This window comes from Serinus canaria, chromosome 4 (assembly GCF_022539315.1).
Source record: "Serinus canaria isolate serCan28SL12 chromosome 4, serCan2020, whole genome shotgun sequence".
NCBI lineage: Eukaryota > Metazoa > Chordata > Aves > Passeriformes > Fringillidae > Serinus > Serinus canaria.
This window is the reverse complement of record NC_066317.1, coordinates 22,508,108-22,532,338: the sequence shown is the minus strand read 5'-3', so window position 1 is coordinate 22,532,338 and position 24,231 is coordinate 22,508,108. Positions and strand designations below refer to the sequence as shown.

Sequence of the window (24,231 nt, the reverse complement as noted above, 5' to 3'; positions counted from 1 at the left end):
GATTGGATTTTAGAAAAAAAAAAAAATAATAATGAAAAAACTCCACAAAAAACAAACAAATAAACCCTCCCAAACAAATAAACAAAAAACCCACAAAATCCCCAAACAAAACCCCAACCAAACAAAAAATCAAACCCACATATCCAGCAAGTAGTTGGGTTAATTTTAAATAGTATAATGACATCCTGAAGGAATTCAGTAAACTTAAGATAAAATTCAGTCTCCCTTGTCTATGATATGCACTGTAAATATTTGCTTCAATCTTCTGATGAGAGCTTTGGAACACTCCACTTTTTTATTTTTAATTGGCTAAAAAAATAAAATACTCCAGATATTTACCTCAGCAGTCAGCAATACACCAATGTACTCAGAATTGATGTTTACAGCATACTGAACTGTTACAAATTATTAGAATGTGACTTTTCTTAGCTTATATGTCTGAAAAGGTACTCCTGTGAAGCAGTCTGCATTCTTTTTTTTGCACAAATTTTCCTTTAAAGCCACCCCTTATGGACCCAAGCCTGCCAAGCTTCCTGGAGAACTATTCCCTTTTCACTGCATGGTTTTATTTTCTACTGGTGCAGCTTTCCCTCTGTGTGTTGTGTAAGGAGTGGTCTGTTTGTCAGCCCAACCTGGCCAATGCACAAGCTGCTCAAAGTGATACCAAAGGCCCCAAAAAATCTCTTAAAACTTGCAATTGTGGCGCTGCAGGCCTGTCAGAAGCCCGCAGCATGGCACATTGTGTTATGGATGTAATTCCTGCTCCTTTCAATTTGGCAGAGGTTCTTGGCTTGTGGCTACCAGAGCAGCACAGCCACCTGGAACTAAACCTTGGTGACAGGTAGAGCTCCCGGCAGGGGAAGGAAAGCTAATGAGGGAAGGCATTCCTGCCAGTGCAGCTTAGCTCCAGCCCCTGCTCTGCACTGAAAAACTGCTGCTGGAGGTGTCATGGGCCTGGGCAGGGAGCTTTTTTGCTTCCTTTTCATTCTTCTTGCATTCTCTTCCCACCAGGAAGAGCTGAGTCCCTAGCTGCTTGTGTTGTGGTTTGGTTTTAAAATTCCTCATTTTAGCTAAGCCCTTCTCCCCCCTCAAACTTGTGGTAAAAAATGGTTGGTAAATTAACCTAAAAACAGGGCTTTCCTGCCTCTCAGTCCCCTTTGTAAAAAAGAAAACTGGCACAGCATTTCCAGGACATTGGAAATGCCCTGCATTAAAAAAATTGTATCATCTTTTAATGCAGAAGTAGTACTTCAAAATATCTGTATCTGAAAACCAATTTTAGTGGATTTTTTAAGATAAAATTGTGGTCTGCATTTCAAGAAAAATCCTAGCCTTGGCTTCAGCAGAAAGCCGTGGGATGGAGCACAAGGTGTTGGTGCTGGGACAGGGTGTGGCCCTGGGGTTCTGTGTGTATGACCTTGAAGAAAACCCTCAGACCCCCTGGCCACCATCCAGCTGCTGGCTGCAGCCACCCCCGAGTTCCCAGTCCAACACGGGTACAGCAGGGTGGCCCTGGCTCCATTCCCTGCATCCTCCCAGCCCCTGCCACACCCCGGCAGCAGCACCGGGCTGCAGGAGCTGTGCTCCCTGAAGCCAGCACAGGCACAGCAACACTCCTGCTCTCAGAATGGACAGGAGGGAAAAGCTGGCTGCTGCCTCTTTTTCTTTTTCACTAGCACTCGTTTCTCCCCGTTTCTGCGCTGGCTGTGTGAGGCAGAAATTGGTGGTGCGTTATGACACCTCGAAATTTACTTTTGCTACACCTGATTTTTAATAAAAAGCAGTCACCTTTGTCATTTTGTAATGGAAGTCATCCCTTTCTCTGCTTCAATCCCTGCCAAAAGCTCCAGCAAGCGATTGCATTCACACAACTGAGATTTGACAGGGCTTCCTGTCACTGCTGCAATTTCTGTGGCTGCTGTCACCTTTTATTATAGATTCAGGAAAAGCCCCCAGTGCTCCATACACTGAAATCATGCAAACATCTTTGTTCTTTATTTTTTTTTTCAATACTTCAGTGTTCCTTTCCTCTGCAGGCAACAAGTTCAATTTCTCCTGCTTGCCTTTCTACCCTGTTTATTGTGTTAGTAGCCAACATCAGACTGGTCTCCCTAGCCTTCTTATTTATCAATATAAGGTGTCAAATCCAAGAGTTCACATTTAGTCAGTGACCTCACTTGTGCAGTTCAGGCCCTTAAAAGAAGAATTTGTGTTGTATCACACCACAGAAAATTGTACCTGCAATCAGGATTTCATATCCTGGGACACCTGAAGTCATCAAATAGAATAAGAAATGAAATGCAACAAAAATTTCTGTTCTTCCTTCCTTGGATATGGAGCAAGCATCTTATGTAAGATCAGTATTCAAGGTGTTATGTGACAAATAAGAGTGGATTTTTGACTGTTGTGTTTCTCAGGCCACTTTCGTGGATGATGATAGATTATGGTGCAGTGGTATACTAAATATTAAAAAGTGACAAAGGGAAACAGTGGAGGATTTTTTTTAAAATCAAACTCCTGGTAATTAAAAAGTAAGTTTTGCCTCAGGAACACTACCAGAAAAGCATTCTTGTAACAGGTATTGCTCAATTTTCCTCAGTTTGTTAGCACATGCTACAGGTAAGCACTGGCTGCTGAGACATTTTATGCAGAGAGAAGTTTTAAAATTTGTATTTTGAAATACTTTGGGGTTTTGCTTACCAGAAAACATAAAGCTGCAGACAGCACTTGCAATCAACTATGGATGTAAACATTAAAACTGAGATCTGTTTGGTTACCTCCCTAGCCAGTTTTCATTCCTCTGAATGGGCAAAAATGTCATTGGGATTGCTACAATGGGATTTTTCAAAGCTTTTGTGCACTCATTCATGCAAATGGCTTTTCAGGTTACTGATTATGGGGGCAAGGTCTGTATGTGCGTTAATCCTAAAAATACAAGCTCAAAGGAAAAGCTTTAGTCTTCCATTTAAAAGAGCTTTTGTGCTGGTATTTTAACATCGTTTAGGTGGAGTTCGTTTTGCCCCTTCAAATGTTTCCTTGATTGACTGATTGGTCAAGGAAGGTTTCAACACACATAGAGATGTCCATTTTTTGCAGAGCACAGAGTATATGCAGGGTGTTTTTTTACTTGAAGCATCTTAAAATGTCAGAACTAATTAGGTATCAGCTTACTGTAAAGAAAATTAAAAGTACTGTAGGGAAATGCCAAAATGTATGTGGATCATATGTAGGTTAAGCAGAAAACCATGCTAAGATCAAGTGAGGATATGTGTTGAATTTCAGCTAGTTAAAGAAAATTAAGGGTTTTCAAAGCATAGAGAGTAAGGAAATTCCTGAAGCTCAGACAGCAGCTTTGCAAGGGAGCTTCAGGTTCCCTGTTGTTGATTATCCTTTTGCCAAATATGTGTTAACACACTGTCATTTATCTTATCAAAATATCAGCAGGGAGAGCTGCATCACCACCGGAGAGTTCTGCCGCCGCAGCCATCATCCCCATTTGGACAGCTATTTTCCACTCTGTACTGCTTTAGCATTTTTATTCATAATCAGCTGTTAACAGCAAACCCATGAACCGATGATGCGAGCTCTTCTGCAGCTGCAGGAGCAGCAGCCGCCCTTGTGCGCTGCGCTGCTTTCCTGCAAGGCCAGGCCTCCCCCTGGCAGCAGGCAGGGATCGGTGCTGCAGCTGGCGGAGGCGAGGCGTGATGAATTACTGCAGCGATGTGTCAGCGGGGATGGCAGGGCTGAGTCACCGCGCCCGCGCTGAGTCCCCCGCCTGTCCCCGCGCGGAGCACGGCACCGCAGCGAGGGCTGGCGCTGTCTCCTGCCGCCGGGGCCGAATTAAAGCTCGCGTGGATATGAGTTACGGGATTTAGCGAAAAGGCACATCTTTGTTGAGTACATGAGCAGAAGCTGGGTATGGATGCTCCTGTTCCCACAGGCTTTCGGTGCAGAAGCTGTCTCATCTGCTCAATGTGTTGGTGGTAGAGCCTGTGCTGTGCATTGGGCGTGAGGCTTGGATGCTACTTCAAAGCCACAAGTCAGCAGAGAATTGGGTTGCTAGGATTTAATCTTGCAGTGGAATTAAGGGAGCCTTACCCGCCAGGCCACGTTTTCCGTGTTGGAAGTGGTGAAAACTGGCACAAGGATTTTTGCCCTGTAGCACATCTACTTCACCCCTTGCCACAGGGAGCATTGAGCCTGTCCTGCAGTCTGGCAAAACAAATACAACAAGCTTTGTGCCAAGCCCTAGGTAAAGGTGTAAGGCATCCCTGGTGCTGCCTGGGTCACTGGAAAAATCTCATCCAGGCTAAATTTAAAAAAATAAAATAAAATGGAAATGCCATCATCCCTCCTCTCCCGATTCCCTGCCAAGGCATATCCAGTGCACAGCCCGTGTTCCTGAGAACAATCTGTTCTCACAGCTCCCAAACACAAGAGGAGCACCCGAGGCTGGGTTGCTGCCAGGACTGATAGGATGTGCAGAACGAGTGATCCCCATGGGAAAACAGCCTTCTGTGGGGTTACAGGGTAACTGGCTACCTTCCTCCTCCTCTCTCCCACATATCTGATTGTTTTGCAGTGCTCACAAAGCATATTTGTGTTTGAGTATCTCTGCACTGTTATTCTGAGTTACTTTTCATTTTCCCATGCAAGCTTTTTCTAACCTATGACAAGGGAGCCACAAGATGGTTGCTGTTACTGCTACAAGCCTGTGCATCTTATTGGGAGAGGGAGGTACCTCAGTTTGGGTTTTTTTCCTTTTCTAAAAATTGATCTCAGAATAAAATTTAATGTATAAAATTTGAGTCTGAAGCCACGACAATCAGAATCAAATGTGGAAAAAGTTTGCTTCTAAAGACTGATTCAAAGCTTCCACAAAGAGAATGTAGGAGTTGTTAACATTATGAGATCCTTGCACTATACCATAGTATAAAATGGGGTAGAGGGGCTTTTTACACTCCTCTCTACTGCAGGTAGACCTGTGTATTGAAGGGGTACAATGCTGAAGTTCCTGAATGAAGCTGACATGAAATTCTGCTTGTCCTCACTAGAATCCCAGTGAAAGTTTTAGGCACTTAAGTTGTTTTGCATCATTTTCATGCCTCAACCTCGAAAGATACTGTCCCTGGCTGCCCAGCCTCTCTCAGTTTTCAAAATTGTTTGAATCCCCTGACTCCAGTGGCTTCGGCTCACTCTTTCTTATCTTATTGATTTTTGAAGCTTGCCTTTCTAAGGTACTGCACTTACTGAAAAAGAGGGGAAGGCCCTTTTGTTAAAGGTGTGTAGTTGTAGAATAAGGAGCTTTGTGTTCTTTGATTACCAGACTGGTAATCAGTTTTTAGATAAAGTGTTTGATGAAGCATTCCTCAAGATTTACATATTGCATGTGTGTGATGTTGCTCACTGACTGAAACATGTCTTAAAGTTGTTTTAATTCTAGTGTTTAAAATTCATATGAAGAAGCACTGAAAACAGTTTACAGCTCAGTAGCCTCTCTGATTTATATCAGACAGGAAGTAGAAGGTTACTCTTGGGCACCTCATGTTTCATTCAGTAGGCACTCTCTTGCCTATTGTTATTCTGAGGTTTGAGTACAGACGTAGGAATTATGGACAGTGCTGGAATATCTTAAATTTTTTCTGGTCATTCCATGACCTTCAGTTCCACAGGCTCAGGTCATGTCCTGCACCATTGTCTTGGCCTCACCTTAGGCTGCAAATCTTGTGATACAATAGCCTTGATCTCCTGTTGACTGAGTGAGAAGAAAAAAAAAAATATTTTTCATACATTAAAATTCAGAGATATGTTATTTCCTAGGGCTTAACAGCACAGAATGAAATAATTAATTCTTTGCTTAAATGCAATCCCTAAAATTTATACAGTATATTATGTGATAGTTGTAACTGAAGCTTGATTGATTGATTGATTTTAAAATAAAAGAAAATATAGAGGGCAGCAAGTTGAGCTTCTCTCTTCTGCTCATGTTGCTCTTTGTGCCACGCTGTCTATTCTAGGGTCCCAATTCAGAGCTCTGGGTTGTCTTCTGGCAGAGATATGAGGCTGTTTGTCTTGCTACATTGTGCTTTGAAGGTGCCTCAGCTATGCCAGTAGTTACAATTCCGTGGAGATGATTTGTTCCTTGGGAGACAGTTACCAGAACACGTAGTGTTTTCTTACATTTAGTCTTTTCTATGATGGCCAGGGCATTTGTCTGAGGGATGGTCCAGGATCTAGGACAATGCTTGTGCAGGTGCCTCTTACCTGAACATCTCTCTTATTTCCAGCTACTCAAGCAAGTGGAACACAATCGACACAAAATGAGAGTTTGGTTCCTTCATCTACTATGGGACAGTCTTTTACCTCTACTGTCTCTCCTAAAAGAAACACTTCTCCTTCTGGAACCTCAGGTAAGTCTTGAAAACATGCACTTTCTTTCTCTGTACAAGCAGTTGAAAGGATGCAAATAATTTTGAGTGTTTTCTTCATTTGCGGTGCATTGTTATGGAATGAGGACCCCATCTCCTTATTCATGCAGGGTACACTGTGTCCATGCCACCTAGACTTGAAGTTGTGTTGAGTGATGGGTTAACTTCCAAACATTCAGTTGAGATACATGGTGTCATTACAGGAGGATATCAATTACAAGTGATAATAGTAATTTTCATATATGCTGTGTGAGGTCATTGTGTAGCATTGGCTGTCAGAGGAGGTCATCAAGATAAATTCCCTGGCTGCAAGGCAGAGGAGACAAAGGAGAAAACAGCTATAATTTTTGCAGTTGTTAAAAATTCTGGAGAGATTTTTATGTGTATTACCAATTAAATTATGTTCTTCAAAGTACAGCATGTCACATGCAAGGGCAAAAATGTATCAATTCTTCCCAACTCAAGTCTGGTCTTACTGTTTTTCTGAGTGTGTTTTGGTGTATGTATTCACTGAGAAACACTGTGGTGAATGTAGATGCCAGATCATATGAATGATCATTTATTATACTTCTAGCTGACTTACCTTTCCTAGGTTTTGAAGAACCACTTGTTCAGGTTTGCTTAAGGTCTCTTGGGCCTTCCCTTCATTTAGCACTTACTCTTAGCTACATGTGTGTAAATCCAACAAGGACACTGTCTTTGTTTGCATATCCCTATTATTAATAGTCGTGCTTCACATCCCCCAAGGGATACAAGACTCTTTTTGCAACCTCTGGATTGGGTCTGTGGGAGATAAGCATGTGTGTGTACTGTGATTTTTCCTCATGAAGGAGAGGATTGGATATATCAGAGGAGCAATATGCTCATTATGCACTGAAATGCTTAGAAGCATGCAAAAAGATTATAAGCATTTTAAGGAAGTTAAAGTCAACCCAAGGCCACTAATTCAGAGGGAAGTCTTTGCAATTATTTCAATAAGCCCATTCCCCATAATGCATATACTGTGACCTGTGGTTACTTGATTTGCCTGTTGGGTTTCATGTGTTTTGGCAAATATAGGCATAGTAGAGAAACCTCACCATTTCTATACTGCAATAAAACAGTAAATTACAACATTTTTAATTTAAAGGTCTCTCACTCAAGTAAATTCCCCAGGTTAATGTTAAATTGTAATGCATATCTGACTGTGCATCGTGTGTATTGAATTACCAACTATACTGTGTATATAATTACATTTTACACTTAAAATTTGTCAAGAAAGTTTTACAACCTTCCTGGGGTCTGTTTGCAAAAGCCATCATCTTACTCAGCTTACTCTGCTGTAAAACCAATAAATCTTCTTGAGCTCAGAGACTACCCAAGATGCCAGAACTATAATTGCCTGGCTGAGACAGAAAGAACCCATCCATCCAGGGGCAGTCAGACTAGGTATCATTGGCATAGCCAGTGCTCTGAGTTCCCATAAAACTGCCATTTCAAAATCACTTCTGCCCACACCAGGATTTCCACACTATCACCTTTCCTCTCTCCTCACAGCACCAGCCCCTGGCTTCTTTCTTGAAGGTTGTAGATGCAAGAAATCCCCTTTCTCACCCTGATGTGTTAGGTAGCTTATTCCAAATGGTTAAGCCTTAGACCACCCTTGCTCCCTTATTCTCTGTATGTGTTAAAAGCTTTAAGAAAAATGTCTTGGTTCCTTCTAAACAGATTTCTTTTCCTCTCTGCTCAGGCCCAGGGGAAGCCATATGCTGCACCCTAATGACTTTAAGGCAATGCATGTGTGAAGCCAGTTGTTTCATCCTGTGCTGAGACTACAGGAAATGCCACCTCTCTCACTGCCATTAGATTATTTATTTCTGGGTCTCCAGAATTTCACATTCAGGGGCTGGGTGCCTTTTGTTCACCAGAGCAGGGGCTGGTGTGTGCCAAGGCTGCAGCCCATGGGGGATAGAATAGCTTGCAAGCTGGAGGTGTCTGAGCCACGTCTTCTGTGTGGGAGCTCAGGAGAAGACAAATTAATGTGAAATGGATCCAAACCAGAACATTTCTATTTGGTGTGCCCAACCAAAATAATCTAGCTGGCTAAATATGTTTAGTTTTGAGACCATTTTCCATTTTTAAAAAAAATGCCATTTTGGTGAAAGTTTCCTTTCTTGATGCAGAAAAAGAAGAAAGCACATTTTGCAGAGAAATTTCCAATCAGCCATATCAAAAGATCAGGGTGTGGGAGGAGTGCTACAGAGAGCTGGAGAGCGACTGAGATGAGTGGGGGAGCCTGGGAAAGAACGTGTAGGAACATCAGAGAACAGTATTGCTGTATTAAAAGAGATTGAAAGCACCAGCCACAGAGGAGGTGCTGCGTAGTGCTCACCCAGGCAAGGGGAGGCAATGAGGACTGTTTTTAGCAAAGAGAGCCACCTGCATGCGTGCCATTGACACATGCACTTCTTTAACTTTGGCTGTCATGCAGAATATACCTCCCACTCCTCCTCCACCTCCACAGAGGATTGCTTGCTAATATTTCATTTTCTCCTTTTGTTTAATTAATGAAAAATTGGAGATTAGAGTCTAAATACATCTGAGAAACTGCAAGTATTGTGGCTTTTTATTCTGTGATCTAAACAACAAAAAAATCCATAAAGCAGTATGAGCTTAAGTTCACCCAGCAGGGTGGTAAGATTAAATGATCTATTATAATAAACTGTCAGATGAATCAACCTGCTTCATCTATTGATATCTTTATTGCACTCCTCCAATTATAAATCCTACTCACTTGATTCACAGGAGGCATCTCCCTAAGAAAAATTTTTATGAGTAAGACTAGGAGGGTTTGACTCTATCCGTACACAAACTGCAGGAACTCTGGATAGTGATATTAGATAAAAATTACCCACTGTATCTACAGCTCCTTCACAAAGAGAGAGACACAAAACCAGAAGTTTCTGGGAGATGGAAAACATTGCAAAGCCTCAGTTAACACTATTATAGATCTATGGTGTGGTCAAGGCAAGAAAGGCTTTTTCAAGTTTTTAATTTTGCTTTGATTTATATTGTGGTATATCCCCTCTGAGTAATCAGCCAAATGTCTTCGTTTGTTTTGCCAGTGAACACAGTTAGATGTGGCTGCACTCCAAAAAACAGAAGTAGCAAACTGCAGGGTATCCAGGCTGCTTAGGTAGCGGCTGTCGGAGAACAGAGTGGGGAGAGTTTAGTTACTGGTCTCTTCCTCCATCTGTCAAGCTTCTCACCAGTGCTGAACTGACTCAGGCAGGTAATTTCAAATCAAACCATGGTCATATGCCAAATTTTTTCATCCTTGTCCTCCTTACTGCACAAGGAGGAACCCAGCACAGCCAGTGTTGCACACCTCACTTTTCATGATAAATCTGGAAATCTTCCCAGTTTATTTATGCAGAGCATCTTGCTTGCAGCCCCAAAGGGGGTAGCAAGCTCTGTACAGGCAGCTAAAGCAACTACAGTAACTGTTACCAAGTGAAATGCTGCTTTTCCTTCTGTCCTCCTCTTTCTGGAGAACAGCAGCATGTCAGCCTGCACCAAGAAGGGCACTGGATGGTTATTTGGAAAATGCAAACTGAAAGCACCTGCTGAATCACTGGGATAAGCACAGCTTTGTTTGCCAGGCAGGACAGAGTGATCTCTGAACAGAGGGTGAACCAGTGCCCGGCTTGCATGCTGGAGACAGGGAGAGAGATGAAGGCATGAGATTTTTCCAATTTAATTTTTCATGCTCTAGCAAAATCTGGGTGAGATACCTTCCGGAAGGATGCTGGTAGTATTATTGTGTGTAGGTGTGTGCAGTTGTTAAAAAATAACAGAGGCCTAGAAAGACAGGGCAGGCAGCTGCTGTCATGTTTCCCCCCTGGGGTAATTTCTGCTCTCTGGGTTTATCAAAGAGGCAAGGTCTGGCCAGGACAGCTACATGGCTTTTGGTTGTGCCAGTGGGTACTGAAGCACATGTCCCCCAGCCCTTCCTCTTTGCAGAGACTTATGTCACCTGCACTTATGTCACCTGCATTCAGGTTTGAAAAGCTGTTAACTCTTTGAGGTGACCTTGGATATCAGTCTTGGGCTCAATATGCTTTTTCTATTTATTTATTTGTTTTAATTTGAGCCAAGATGCTCTGTCTTGTTTGTAAGAGTGAATGTAAGGGAAAATGTTCAATCATGTTATATTGTTGGAGCTCTTTCAAAGGAAAGTTCCACAGACCAGAAAGACAAGCTTCAAAGTGATTTCAGAGAGAAGTGACCTGTTTGTAAGACTTGACAAAATCTTCTGCCTTTCTTTGAGAATGTGCACACACAGTTTGCTAGTTTGTCCACATGGTCTGTGATCACATGTTTTTTTTATCATGGCATCCCACACCTTACTGAAGGAAAGGCAGTATTCTGGTAATAGCAATCATATCATATTTGGATGTTTCCTTAATGCCAGGTATGTGTCCTCCTGCATTCTGTACTGTGTGTTGTTCCTTTGACAAGTGATTTATTAACTTCCTGAAGGTTTTTGCTTGGTTTTGTTGGTAATGTTGCCCAAACATGCTATAAACATTGCCTAATGATTCATCACAGAGATCCTCTTAGAGCACAGTGATATTGCTGTTTGCAGATGGATTGATGAGACAACAAAAAGCTTAGGAAAACAGTCTCCTCTGCATTCTAGGAAGCCAGGGTGAGGTAACTGTATACATTTGGGACACTTAGCATTACAAATATTTAGAATGTTCAAGAAGAGCTCTTACTGTTGACTTTTAAGTACTTAGCTTTTCAACCTAAACATACTTTTGATGAACATTTGTGATTAAAATGCAGTTTAAGTTTTGTCACATGTACCATTAGCAAAAGCTGTTATTTGCACCCCAGTGGCTGAAGTGATCCATGGTTCTAATTGTGTGTAGAGAGAAGGAAAAACAAGAGCAGCGTTCTGGTTTTCAAAGAGTATGTTCACAGCAATAGAACAACGTGGGTTACAGATCTGCTGGTAGGAGCTGTCTTTGTGCACAGCACAAAAGGTGTTGTGAGGGTATAAGAATGGATTTGTGCTCCCTGGGGAAACTGGTTTAGAGGAGGAACCCTGGGCTGGCAGGGGACAGGCTTAATGCCTGCCTGGAGTTACAGCTGCCTTCATGATGTTGCCTCTGTGATCCCCATCCTGGGCACAGCTGGGACACAGAGGACACAGCCACTCCAATTTCCAAGCCTGCTACAGTCTAGACACGCAGGAACAGCAGCGTGCTAACATCAACAACAAAAATGTTGTACACCAAAATCTTCTGAAGTAGCTGGGGGAAGCTGACAGTAGAGCCAGTAAGCATTGTGCCCAGTGCTCTGTAAGGTCAATTTCTTCCTCATTAGCAGTGCCTCTTGCTTCTGCTGTTTGGCAGTCTGCTAGCCAAAAGCATCAAGATAATAAACAAAGATTTCTTTATAAAGCGTGACTCTTGAAGATGTGTCTCAATTAGTTTCTTTTATTAAAACACTTACTTGTCAGTTAAATGTCAGCTATTCACTCCCAAGCACTTTTTCAATTTTGGAAGGAGGAGTTTTTAAGGAATGTATCAATTAATTCAGTATTTTCTTCTCTTGAGCAGAATAACAACCTAGTATAGACTTTGGATTCTGCTCTCATCTATAAGGGATGGCTGGAGATTTTTATAGCTCAGACTTTCTGGGCTTGGGAACAGTGTTAGCATGTCACTTCTGGGGCAGCATTTGTTGAGGGTGTTACTGAGGATGTTCCTAGAGTCTGCCAGTTTGCATGATGTGAAGACTCTGGACATCTAAAACAGATACTAACAAACCTATTCTTTCTGTTTTATTGCAGGCCTTCTCATGAGCTCTCCAACAAATTCAACAAGTAAGAGCAATAGAAGAGGTTGCTCTATGCACAGTGATGAAAAAGGATGGTGTGGGGAGGGAGATGGACAGACTGAGGAAAGGAAATGTTCAGGGAGCAAGAAGGGTCTAGGGGAATAATGAGCCTGAAACACAGACCAGAGGAAGAGTGATGTTCAGCTTGTAGTATTGAATAATTTGCTGTGATTTCAGCTGAATACCATGCTGGACTGGCAGATACTGGAAAGAAAACAGGGTGGGACCACAGAAAAAAGCAGGCCTGGTATATTACATGATGCAATGGGAAGCTGTTATAAATAGAGTGTTTACCAAGGAGCTTGTTCGTGTCAGTGGCTCTCGTTCCTTGTCCTGTAGTGAGAAGCAGCAAGTCCCAGAGTAAGGCGAGTTTCCTGTGCTAATGAACCTGTATTGTCCTATTTTCCTTTCTCTGGGCTTATCAGGAAACAGTCTCTTCTGTGCTGGTCCCTGCAGCTCTTGCTGCTGCCTGCAAAATCGTGGCACTTCTGTTACTATGATGGATGTGTTTTTCCAATTCATTTTTATTCTGCTCCCAGATTATTCCATAACTGGAAAATACCTTCCAGATCCAGACAAACTAGACAGGAGGAGCTGACTTGTGAGAAACTTTAATGAAAGAAGTGGAGGAATGAGCTTAAGGTTTTAGTTCCTTACTCTGTTTTATTCAGTAGTGATTCTTTTCAACTGTCATATTTCTTATTGATGGTCACCAGTAGTTTAAATGCTAACCTATGGATTTTTTTCCTTCCTCTATTACTCACATCTTGGTCAATTAACAGATAAACAAGTAATTAAAAAAAAAAAAAAAAGAAACACCAAAACAGTGGATTTCAGTCCTCAGTTTTTCTCCTGAGGAGAGGCACACATCTCCTGCACAAATGTGGGGATACACATTCCTGTTTTTCAGTGCAGTTTGTTTCTGTTGACATTTCCAGTCAGTATCCAGGGTAACTCATTGCTGTGGTAATTGCCTGCCTGCCCTGGCAATTGGTAGTATACCAGATAAGGTAACAAAAAGGCAGTAGTATTTCCTTGGGAAATCTGAAGCAATCACATGGAATTAAGAATGCATGGGAATTATTTTAGTCACTTGGTGATGGCTCAGTTTCCAACCCTACATTATCACCCCTCAGCAGACAGGCACCAAGGGAAAAAGAACTTCTCCTTTAAAGAAACAGTGATTTTTCAGAGATAAAGTCTTGGACAACGATTGTTTCCTGCACTATAGCATCAGAATGTCTCAGCTACGACTGAATTGTTTAGGCACCACACAAGCATTTAGTAAGTGATCATTTTTCCCCAGGAGGCTTCTGTCTGTGTCCAGACAAATGAAGGTGGAAGAGTGGGGAAAGGAGAAAGAAAACAACCAACAAAATATTTTTTAATAGTGGGAGTGAGATGAAAATCAGTTTTGCAAGGAAGAGGAATTCCTACATGGTTGGGACAAACAAACCTTTTTACTGTAACTCCATGGATTAGAGTTACAAGTACTGCCTATGTAAAAGTTTCTGTAAAAATAGGGACAAGTCTTTCAGAGACTTAGTAGAACAAAACTCTAGACTTCAAAATGGCCATAGGTTATTAGTTTTAATGACTTAATTAATTTCATAGCTTCCACCCTACAATTTGAGCCCTCTTCTGTTCTTGGGGAGAGGAACCGTGCAATCCTACAGGTGTGGATTGTGCATAGGTACCTGACCAACAAAACCTCAGTGGTTGCCACCATGTTCTCACAACATATTTATGGAGCTATAACCTCTGCTAGGACCCTTTTTTAACAGATCACCTTCCCCAGATGCCTTTGTTTGAGAGACACTTCTGATATTTAGCCAGGCAGTGGAAATGCTTGACCTTGCATCACATCTGTCCAGCTGGTCAGCTCCTTCAGAGGCAGTGAGCACTTGTTCACTCAAGCCTCCATCCAATATGGAATGCAATCCCATGTGCTATGTAATGTACCTAGGGAAATGCCAATGTTTGCTTTTTTTCTTTTCTCTCTAGAAGTTCAGTGGTTGTTTTTTCACAGGCTGTATGCAGCAGGGTAATAAATAATTTGCATTGTTGTTACCTGACTCAAATTCAGATTAGCACCTGAAGGTAGAAATGCATTCCTTCAAACCTAGCCCTAAAAAGCCCCCAGAGGCTCACAACATTGCTGTTTCTAAATGGGGCAGAGAGCAGGCACACTCCTCTATACCAACACTCTAGAAAACTTGCTGTCTATTAATATTGCACCTCAGACTTCTTCATCTACTATTAGCACTTTTTTTTTAATTAGCAGTGAAATATTTTGGTCTTTCTTCTCTTGGAGATGGTCCTAATTTTCTCCCTCTTCTTTGTTCATTTACTTGTTAAAAATTCTCTTGTAATGTTGAACAGTACCATAACCTCCTAAAGTGAAAAAGTTTGTAGCTCATAACGTGTAAGTGGACAAGCAGAGGATCTTAGGGAAATCTGCACCCATACAAAGTGTGTGTTTCTTTAGACCATGCTAGATAAACTTTTCCACCCCTCTTGCCAAGTTATCCAAGTATTATTGAGAAGAAATAGAGATATGAAGCACCAAGTGAAGCACCAGAACTGGGGACACAGAAGTTGTTTTGTGAGGGTAATTTTTCAGAGGGAGTTGTTTGGGGAATTCTGGCAATACATTTTTACCTGAAAGGTACTATTTCTTTTGCAGAGCCAACTTCTGAAAGTCCAGAAAGCGGGTCTGGAAACCAGACTCATACAGGGAGTGATATCAGCTATTCTAGTGAGTATTCTTACTTAATTGTCCAGCTTTTGAGTTTTCATTTGATCAGTTTTGCTTTTGATGAGTGATTGGAGTAGCAGACAACTGAAACTGGCAGTTTTATTTCTAGCCTTACCAGACTTGGGCCCTATTACAAACCAAATTTAAGTGCTGGTTATAAAACTCCTCTCAGAGAAAAACAGAGCTCAATTAGTCGACACTGCTCTCACTCTAGAGCAGCACAGTTATTCCCAAGGACTGATTCAAAGTGGTGAAATTGAAAAAAAAACCCAAAAATAGTCATCCCCTGTGAGAGAAGACACAAGGGAACATACAAAAAAGTTGCTCATAAACATGTTGTACATACTATATGAATGTATTGTTGTGAATGTATGACATGAATATATTATTCATATTGTCATGGGAGAGAAGGTCTAAGAGGCAGTCTTCTGTAGACTCTTTAAGCACTTGATATTTGCATGATGCATGCCACTTAATCTTTCATTTTAATATTATGCCTCTCTGGGACAAGAGTGTTGCTGCAGCTTTGCTGTTTCCAACCCAGAATACTGACTAAGCAAAGTATGTTTGATGTTTTCCCACTGTAAACTGTTTCCCTCTAGTTCCATAGAGCAAGGATGCATCTATATGAACATTAAATATTAATTGCATCAAGAGCCATTGAATGCAGCCTCCCCCTGACACAGGGCTTAGGCCAGCAGGCAGGAAAGTGCTTGCTGAGTTTGAATGTGGCCAGTTGCTGCCAGAGAAATGATAAAAAGAGAGAAGCTGGGCTTATGTATTTCCCAGGGAAAGCTTCTCTTCATTACATAATTCTTTCCTTTTTTTGCTTCTTGGCTGGGAAACACCTGTGAGGAAATGACAGATGGTGGGAAATAATAAAAGGAAAGAAATGTCCTCATTTTAAAAGGAGATCTTGTATTTTCTATCCCTGATTTTAAGTGCTGTGGGGAATGTTACTGAATTATGTAATTCCTTGGTGTCTCTCTGGGTGCACAATGTTAAAAGCAAAATAATTGCTTCAGTTGCTAAATTTCAGACTGCTCCTTTTTTTTTTTTTTCCCCCCAAAAAAAAGAGGAAAAAATAAATTGCATTGGTTTAAAAAAATTATTTCTAGAACATGGCTTTCTCACAAAACTTTTGGAGGCCATCAGCACTGGGTTGAATTTTGAGAGTTTTCATCGAAATTAAGGTGGGCCCAGCAGAGCAGGTGCTGAAACCTTGTTGTTTTACTGAAAAATGGGTGAAACCAGTTCCACAGGGCAGCATGAATGTCAGGGAAGGAGTAAAGGTGGGAGAAGGAACAAGCCTGTCTTCCCTCCACAAAGCATCCCAGCCTGAGGCTCAGTGGTTGCAGGAAGAATAACAGGAGCAGTAGGTTATCCTCTCCAGAGAAAAGGGTAATGTTTGCTGGAGCTGGGGGTGCCTCTCACCTTAGTGTGTGCAAGTACCTATACACAGAGGCAATGTAAGTCAGAGGCAGCAGCCAAAATTATGTTCTACCTCTTTTGCAGATGTTATCTTGCCAGTTGTCATCACCCTGATAGTCATTACCCTCTCTGTCTTCTCACTGGTGGCTTTGTACAAAATGTGCCAGAAGAAAACTCCAGGTATTTAGTTTGCTTTCTCTGCAGGAGGGGGAAAATCAATGTGCTTTTTGTTATTAAAAGATCTCTCTTGGATTACCTTAACTATCACTTTTGTGGTAGTCTGATGGGAAATCTTTTTGTATTTTGTGTTTTGCCTGAAGTGGGAAACTAACACTTCATTTTCAAAATCAGTAGGAAGACCAGAATGAGCCAAAATGATTTTTGGAGAAAAAAATAATGCTGTAAAGCTTTTTGTTCATGCTTTTGCAGCTACAAAGAGCTAATAAATTCCTCAGCTAACACAATCAAACAGATAGAAATGGACAGTGAAAACTAAATTCGAAGATATTTAACAAAATCACTTTATTTATTTTGTCTTTCTTCTAGATGCAGGCAAAGAAATATCAGTGGGATTTTTAGGGATATATGTGATACATACATACACAAACACAAGGGCACATGATGCATTAATAACATTTTCCAATTACAGTAAAATGTGCATGGAGCAAAATGCCTGAGCAAACAGTATTTTCAGAAATAGTCATTTTGACAGAGCAGCTAAAGTCAGTGTCTGTTTCTCTGCTGTCCATTAAATACTGAAGATAATGGGTTATAAGTTGATAAGATATAAGATAATGGGTTCCATCAAAGTCCATTTGCCAAATGTTTCAGGGTTGCCCAAGTAGGCCACATGTAAGTGTAAATTTCCATTAAGTGAAAACCCAGATCTGATCCATATTGGGGTTTTTCTGTCCCTGTGAGCTGGCATGAGTTAGGAGACCTGTGCAGAGCTGTGAAATTACCAGGCCTTGGAAATACAAAATCACAACAGGGTGTTGAAGCTGTAAACCAAGACAAACAGTGTGTCACAACCAATTTAGCCAATGACATGGAAAAGCAGACCCAGATAAACAGAGAAAGTGATCCTTACTTAGGAAATGATGGAATATTCAGAGTCAGGAGATAAAGATGTGAGATGAAGAACATTTCCTTACCAGCCTCCCCTATGCACAAATGTCATCAGGCACCCTATTAGCAAACTCATTTGGAAGATAGAATAGATATCTGTAATGCTTCCTGTAGGATTTGCCCAGGTCTATCCAGTGCACTTCCCCTGTGCTTGGTGCCATGGAGTTGGTTCCATATCTCTGATGTAACCCCCTGGCCCCTTCCATCTGCCCACACTTGCACATAAGCATAAAATACATTCAGCATGTGATTCATTTTGGAGACAAACCTTTTTCTCATCGATGGGGATGACAAACTGTTCCCAGACATCATGCCAGGCTGTACCCCCAGAGGGGGTACAGCCTCAGGAACACCCTTGTTCCCTCAGTCCCCTTACCCTACATCTTTTAGCTCAGTTGTGTACTTGAGAACCATGGCATGCTCACATCCTCTGTGCCAGCTGCCCAGGGATTTTGGAGCTGCAGGGGAAAATGTGCTTCTGTTGTGCTCTTGGACAAGTCAAATGTCATTCTCCCTGTTTTCCAAAGTGTTGGTACAAGCAACATCAGTTCACTTGCACAGATGACCAGAAAAATCACAATTTCTATTCAAGCTGGTTGATTGTGTTTATGAACTTAATGCAATACTGTAAAATTACAACTGAGCCTTCTGCCAGTAACTGCAATAGCTATGTCTAAATGTTTGGGGTTTGAGTTCCAGCAATCAAAATGATATTAACTTTTTTTCTTCTTCCAGAGAGACAAGAGAATGGCGCTGAACAGTAGGTTGAATCCTTTTCATTGCTTTGAGATCTATCACAGGGCACTTGTAAATGTAGCAGATTTTGCATAGGATCTTCTTTGATCTTCCTCTGTTTAAGTATTGTCATCATTTGCCACCCCAAAGAAAAATACCCTGTTGAAAGTGCTGCACTTGCAGATATTTTAGACCTGTATGCATGATAAGCAGCTGTTTCAGCATGAATAGAAATGTGGTGGCTCTTAACTGTTTTGCAATTGATTGGAGTGGATAAACAGCCTATGATGTGCCACAGGACTCACTTGCCCAGTCTTTTTTTCTTTTTTTTTTTCCCACTTTTTACCCCATGGGTTCCTTTCCTCTACCCCCGTATCTTTTCCCACCCCACTTCTTTTGTTCATGTTTTCTCTCTTTTTAACATGTTGCCTTTTTATTCTGGATTATTTTTATATATATATATTTCACTTGTTCCCCATTATATCATGCTCCTCTGTCCCACTAGACCATTGGCATAGTTGAAATAGTAGTGGCTGAAGGAGTGTGAGGAGAGGAAAACTGAGAAAGATCCATTAGAAAATAAAACTAAAGGCTATTGAGCCTGGCAGTGGCCACTTGCATGACCAAAAGCAACATTTAGGCTGCTGGTTTACTTGGTAGCCCTGACTCCCTGGACATCTGAAGTGGTCTCCTTCTTTGCAATTCAACATGGCTAAAAGGTTTACATTGACAGAAAAAAATCTTCCTCCTTTTTCCTCCTCTTCTGTGTAGTCCTAGATTAAACCTGGAGTAACGAAACATGATTTATTACATATTTTAAGAGAAAGGTATTTTCAGAGATGTTGGCATATGGTATTTTCCACCACCTGACCCCATGCAAAGTCCATTTTAAGCCTGCCAGTTTAGACTGGAGTAGGTGCATGTGTGCTGACTGCTTAAATGTTTTCTGACTTCAACAGGGCCCAGTCAGATAAAGAAGGAGTCAAACTTCTTTCTGTGAAGACAGCTTCTTCTGAGACTGGTGAGTGTTTCATTGTGTGTATGTCTGTTTCCCAGTCTCAGAGAAGAGCAGTTTTGGGGATGTCATTTCCAATAGCAAACCCATCCTCAGTTCCTGTCAGGTCAAAGTCACTGCAAACAATTCTTCTGCAGAGCAAATCCCCAGACTGTGATCCTGTAGAGCTGCTGTTCAGCTGTACTGTGTGTGCTGTCAGTATTTGGGAGTAAGAAGTATGACTGGTTTAGGAAAATATTTTATTTAAATCATTGATGGTAAGTGATCCAGCTAGGGTTGTTCAGGAATAACAGTGATCATGGTATTTATCAGCTAGATCTGGCTGTACAAGGAAGTTTGAAGACTGGTAATATCAGAATCACAGCATGTTCTGAGTTGGAAGGGACCCTTAGGTGAACTTAAGTGAATGGCTCATGTGAAGATCAAACCCACAACCTTGGTGTTATTATTACCATGTTCCAAGCAACTGAGCTAATATCCCAGGGATCAAAAGGTTTGGGAGCCAGTGCTGTATGTAATCAGGATTCTGTTTGAGTTGGTGTCAGCAGTGTTCAGTCAGCCCCATACTCAGTCACCCTTTGCATTCAAAATCCTGCTCTCATTGCAAATCCCCCTGTCCTGTGCTTCAGATTCTTACAAAATCTGTGGTAATAAAGCCTAAAGGAAAAAAGGTTACTGATAACATACACAAAAGAAAGAAAAATCTCTAAGCAAAGAGATAGATGCAGTTATAGGTTCTGAAAAAAATGGAGAGGCACAAAATAAGACTGAGGCAGAATAGAATTCTGACTAAACAACCAAAACCCCTAAATCTCTCATGGTAGAGCTAGTCATGGTGAAACTTCACACCTTCACCCAACGCTTTCTTAGTAGGTCCCACCTCACCTGCAAAAGTCCTTCCAGAAAAGCAGTGTCTTACTTTCTACTCTTTAGGTATAATACTCTTATTTTGTTTTTAAGCTTTTTGGCCATCTGTTTCTCCTACTGACATTTCTATTCTGACCAATAGCTGCTCTCTCCTTTTCTCCAAATCCTTGGGAAGTCCTCAGAAATATAGCCTTTCATCTGAACTATCCTCTGCTTGCTGTAGAGGCACAGTTTGGACTCTCCAGCCTTCTCTGTGACTCCCAGAACCTTTTGTGCAATTCAAAACAGCCACAGGACATCTCTGGCAACCCTTGTAGCAAACCAGAGTTCTGCAAGGTCCCCAACCTCTTGAAACAGAGTTAGGGGCTAGAGCGGGACAGGAAGGGCCTGCTCCATCACAGGACAAATCAGTTCTGTCCCACTGCTGCTGGATAAAGGCAAACTACACTTTGGCACTTTAGAGGCTGCACTTCAGAGCTTCATGATTTTGGAAATTTATTTTTTTATTTTAGAGAATGTCTTTGGGATTGGACTTTCAGCTTTATTTGGAGTATCGAGTTGTGTGTATGTTTTCTTAAAGTTGCACTTTTTTTGGTTTTTTGTTTGTTTTGAAAGCTGAATGAAGTTAGAAACTAATTCATGGACAATTTTTGATTGATTCTGCCCTCATGCTGTTGTATTGCAATCATGCCATTTCAAAAACAAAGTGACTTCATTGGCAGTAGCAGAATTGTTTGTGGTTTAAAGCAGGGTAAATGGGAAAAGACACAGGCTCAGTTTTGGCTTTTTTTCTTTTTTTCATTTTTCCACAAGATGAGCTCTGTTACCTGTTATTTCAGCTACTGGTTCACCAAATATCTGAGCATCTTCCATCCAGATGCTTGATATTCTTTTTTACTGAACTATGATGTGTGCATGCTATAATTAGAAGGTTTAAGTCATAACCACTTAGAAGACAAGATTCTTGCCCTCTTCTCATTAATACAATCCATATTTAAACTAGCTGCCATTTTCTCTTGAATTCTTACATAGTTATATGTTTAAAATTAAACATGCTTTCACTGAAACTGAAGTCCTGCTTTTGCCTAGGTTTTTAGAGTCACTTTACTTCTTAAATTAAAAGCAATCTGACAGAGGGGTCTGTATCTTCCAGAAATATTTGACTCTCATACAGGAATTTAAAATATGGTAGGATGCCTCCCCATTTGAATCAGATTTACTTGCTTTATTAAAAACTAAGGCATAAATGCAGATGCTTCTCATGGTACACAAGAACTGCCTGACTCTTGGGCCTTCTCACATCTACTGACAACAATTGCCCTGCTTAAAAATTCTTTACAAGTGTTCTTCTTTTTCCTTGGTCCAATTGTTTAGAAAGTGTATGTTGTGGCTGTCTCTGTACGTACCAACAAAACTACAAAAAGTAGTGAGTAGAAAGCCTGAATTAGAAAGATCTAAAGAGCAGCCTTAACTTCACAGGCAGGGCTACATCACCCTCTCACTATCAATAGGCAGCTCCTCCCTAAGGTCAGGCATCTTCAATGAAGTTATGCTTTGATATATATTCAAATTAAGCTTTATTAGAAGTATACATTCTTTTTTTTTTTCCTTCATTTTTGCTTTTCATTCCAAACAGAAGACTTTGAGATTGTATAATTTTGTAAAATATATGCAGGACAACTAAGGACCTACAAACTGTTCAAGCAAGCAACTTAGAAAGACCCTGTGTCAGTGTTGTGCATAGAACTTGATCAAAGGTTATGGAGAGTTTAATCTTGCCTTCTTTTATCTGTCTAAAAACCATGCTAGCTGCACATAGTTGAAAGAGATGTATGTGTCCAGAGGGCTGTTTATCCCATCTGCCTTGGACATCTATCTTGAGCTGGAATGGGCTGGTCTGTGGCGGTCCACTGACTCCTGAAGGATCCTATTTTAGGACTTCTAAAATTAAGTTGTGAATATGAAGTGAAAGACAAAGGAAAGACTCCTTTTTCAGAGGTACAGCTGAATTAAATTTAATCAAGAATATTATTTCAAATACCTACAATTAATGTGAAAGGATGCAGAAAAAGAATAGTTTTCAATTAAGCCTGGACTAAAGTAATGTTTTTAATGGACTAGTGTCATCAAGAGAACTAGGTAAAATGGAGCTTTAGTATTGTCGTTTTTTATAACTCTTCTTAGAAAGATGGAATTGCTAATGGCCTTGAGTTCTAAGGCACAGCTGGTGTAGAACGGATCTAAAGTATAAAACCACAGAAAACTAAACTGGACTCAGAAAATTTTTTATGCATGTTTGTCAGTGAACTGCAACACCTGATGGAACATAAGTGCCTGCCTTCTTGCATCTTACTTGAAAACTTGGCCTTGATAAAAATTGTCTCAAAAGTTTCACACTAATGTACAAATTCAGGACTTTTTGGCAGCCATTTCATGTTGATGGTACAGGCAAATTTATTCTTCCTAGGCTCCCCCTGGGAAGAATAAATGGTCTTTTACAATACAGTGTTCTAGAAAATTTACCTGCAAAAATATTTATGTGTGATTCAACACAGCCCACAGAACTGCACACTTAGCTTGTCAGTGATATTTATATTTCCTGAGAATATAAGATGAAGGGTTCGAATTGATGACCAAGAGATCAATACCATCAGCCTTGAGGTTAAAATATTGCCTGTCTTGAAAACAGACCTAACTTTTTCTCCAAGGGTTCTTGTGTATGACACTGAATAACAGCAAAGGTATTGATCACCTTTTTAGGACTCATGAAAAATATTGAGGGATGGAAATTTCTCAGTTACAGAAAGGTGGTGAATAGAAATTTGGTGAATAGAAAGACTACTACATACAAGTGTATGATGTGTGATAGAAGCATTGATATCCTACTTCAGAATTTTCTTGCATGGCCCTAGCCTGGAATAGCTGTTCTAGAGAAGGTAAAATGTCTGAAAGGCTTTTTTAAGGAAGCACACCATTTAAATATTTAATGTGAAGTCTCATAGGGATGTGCAGGTGGCATAATATCTCAAACATGTCAGGTATAATCCTGGCACCTAAGCATAAGCTGATCCAATAAAGCATGATTTATAACCAGACTGAGCTGTTTTGGGGTGAAAAGGTAGGATATGTCTTACTTGGCTTGTAGACATATTGCCTGTTCTGCACTGAATTTGCTGAAAGGGTGTTAAATGTGTCAGAGCTGAGGTAGCTCAGATTTTGGTGAGGCACCTGAAATGGAAGGTGGCTGGAGAAGGGTTTGTGGCACATGTCTGCATTAGGGCTTCCCGAGATACCCACTGTGGACGAAAAAATGAAAATTCAAGTGTTGTTACTAAACAGAAATGGGAAAATGTATCAGGCAAGGATGGATATTTGGGAGACACCTGTCCTGTTCCATTTGAAACCCCTTTAACTTATTGCAATCACACTGGAGAAAGAGATCAGTTACTACCTAGAGGTGCTCTCTGATGGCAGTGCAGTGCAAAGACAGCACAAACTGAGGAAACAGGAAAACTTAATTTCTCTATATGCTCCACATCTCTTCCCAAAGCTGCTGCTGTTCAACAGTAATGATGGCCTTTGAGCTGTTCCCTGCTGCTTCAGCTGAATGTGCCTCAAAACAACCCACTGCAGGACTAGGGCTTGGACATGGAAAATCCTGTGGTGTTCTGAAACAGTCTGGTCAGATGACAGTGTCTTCATCACTGCTTTCCATAGCCCTGCAAGTGCTGAGACTAATTGTTCCGCCTCACTCATCAAACCATAGATGTGGCTTTGGTACAATGGGACAAATCAGGAGCTGGTGCAGACCTTGTTTCCTGTTATGCTGAGTACATCTGAGCATGGGCCATGGCATTTAGGTAGGTAAGAAATCTTTGGGGTTTACCTCATTAGGGACACAGCCCAGGGAAATTTACCTCTGTGAGGGTGCATGACTCCATAGTGGGCCATGAGGTTTCTTAACATGCATTGGGACTTTG

At 41.1% G+C, this 24,231-nt stretch overlaps 1 protein-coding gene across 2 annotated transcripts in view; it reads left to right on the top strand.

The window, feature by feature from the left end:
* Positions 1 to 24,231, top strand: part of EMCN (endomucin) — a 73,206-nt gene that overhangs the window by 39,759 nt on the left and 9,216 nt on the right. For both annotated transcript variants that reach the window (XM_050974222.1, XM_009101282.4), the window contains exons 5-10: positions 6,288 to 6,410; positions 12,271 to 12,303; positions 15,004 to 15,075; positions 16,591 to 16,686; positions 18,370 to 18,394; positions 19,329 to 19,390. In XM_050974222.1, the coding sequence (XP_050830179.1) occupies positions 6,288 to 6,410; positions 12,271 to 12,303; positions 15,004 to 15,075; positions 16,591 to 16,686; positions 18,370 to 18,394; positions 19,329 to 19,390 (411 nt within the window). The remainder of the gene's footprint in view (positions 1 to 6,287; positions 6,411 to 12,270; positions 12,304 to 15,003; positions 15,076 to 16,590; positions 16,687 to 18,369; positions 18,395 to 19,328; positions 19,391 to 24,231) is intronic.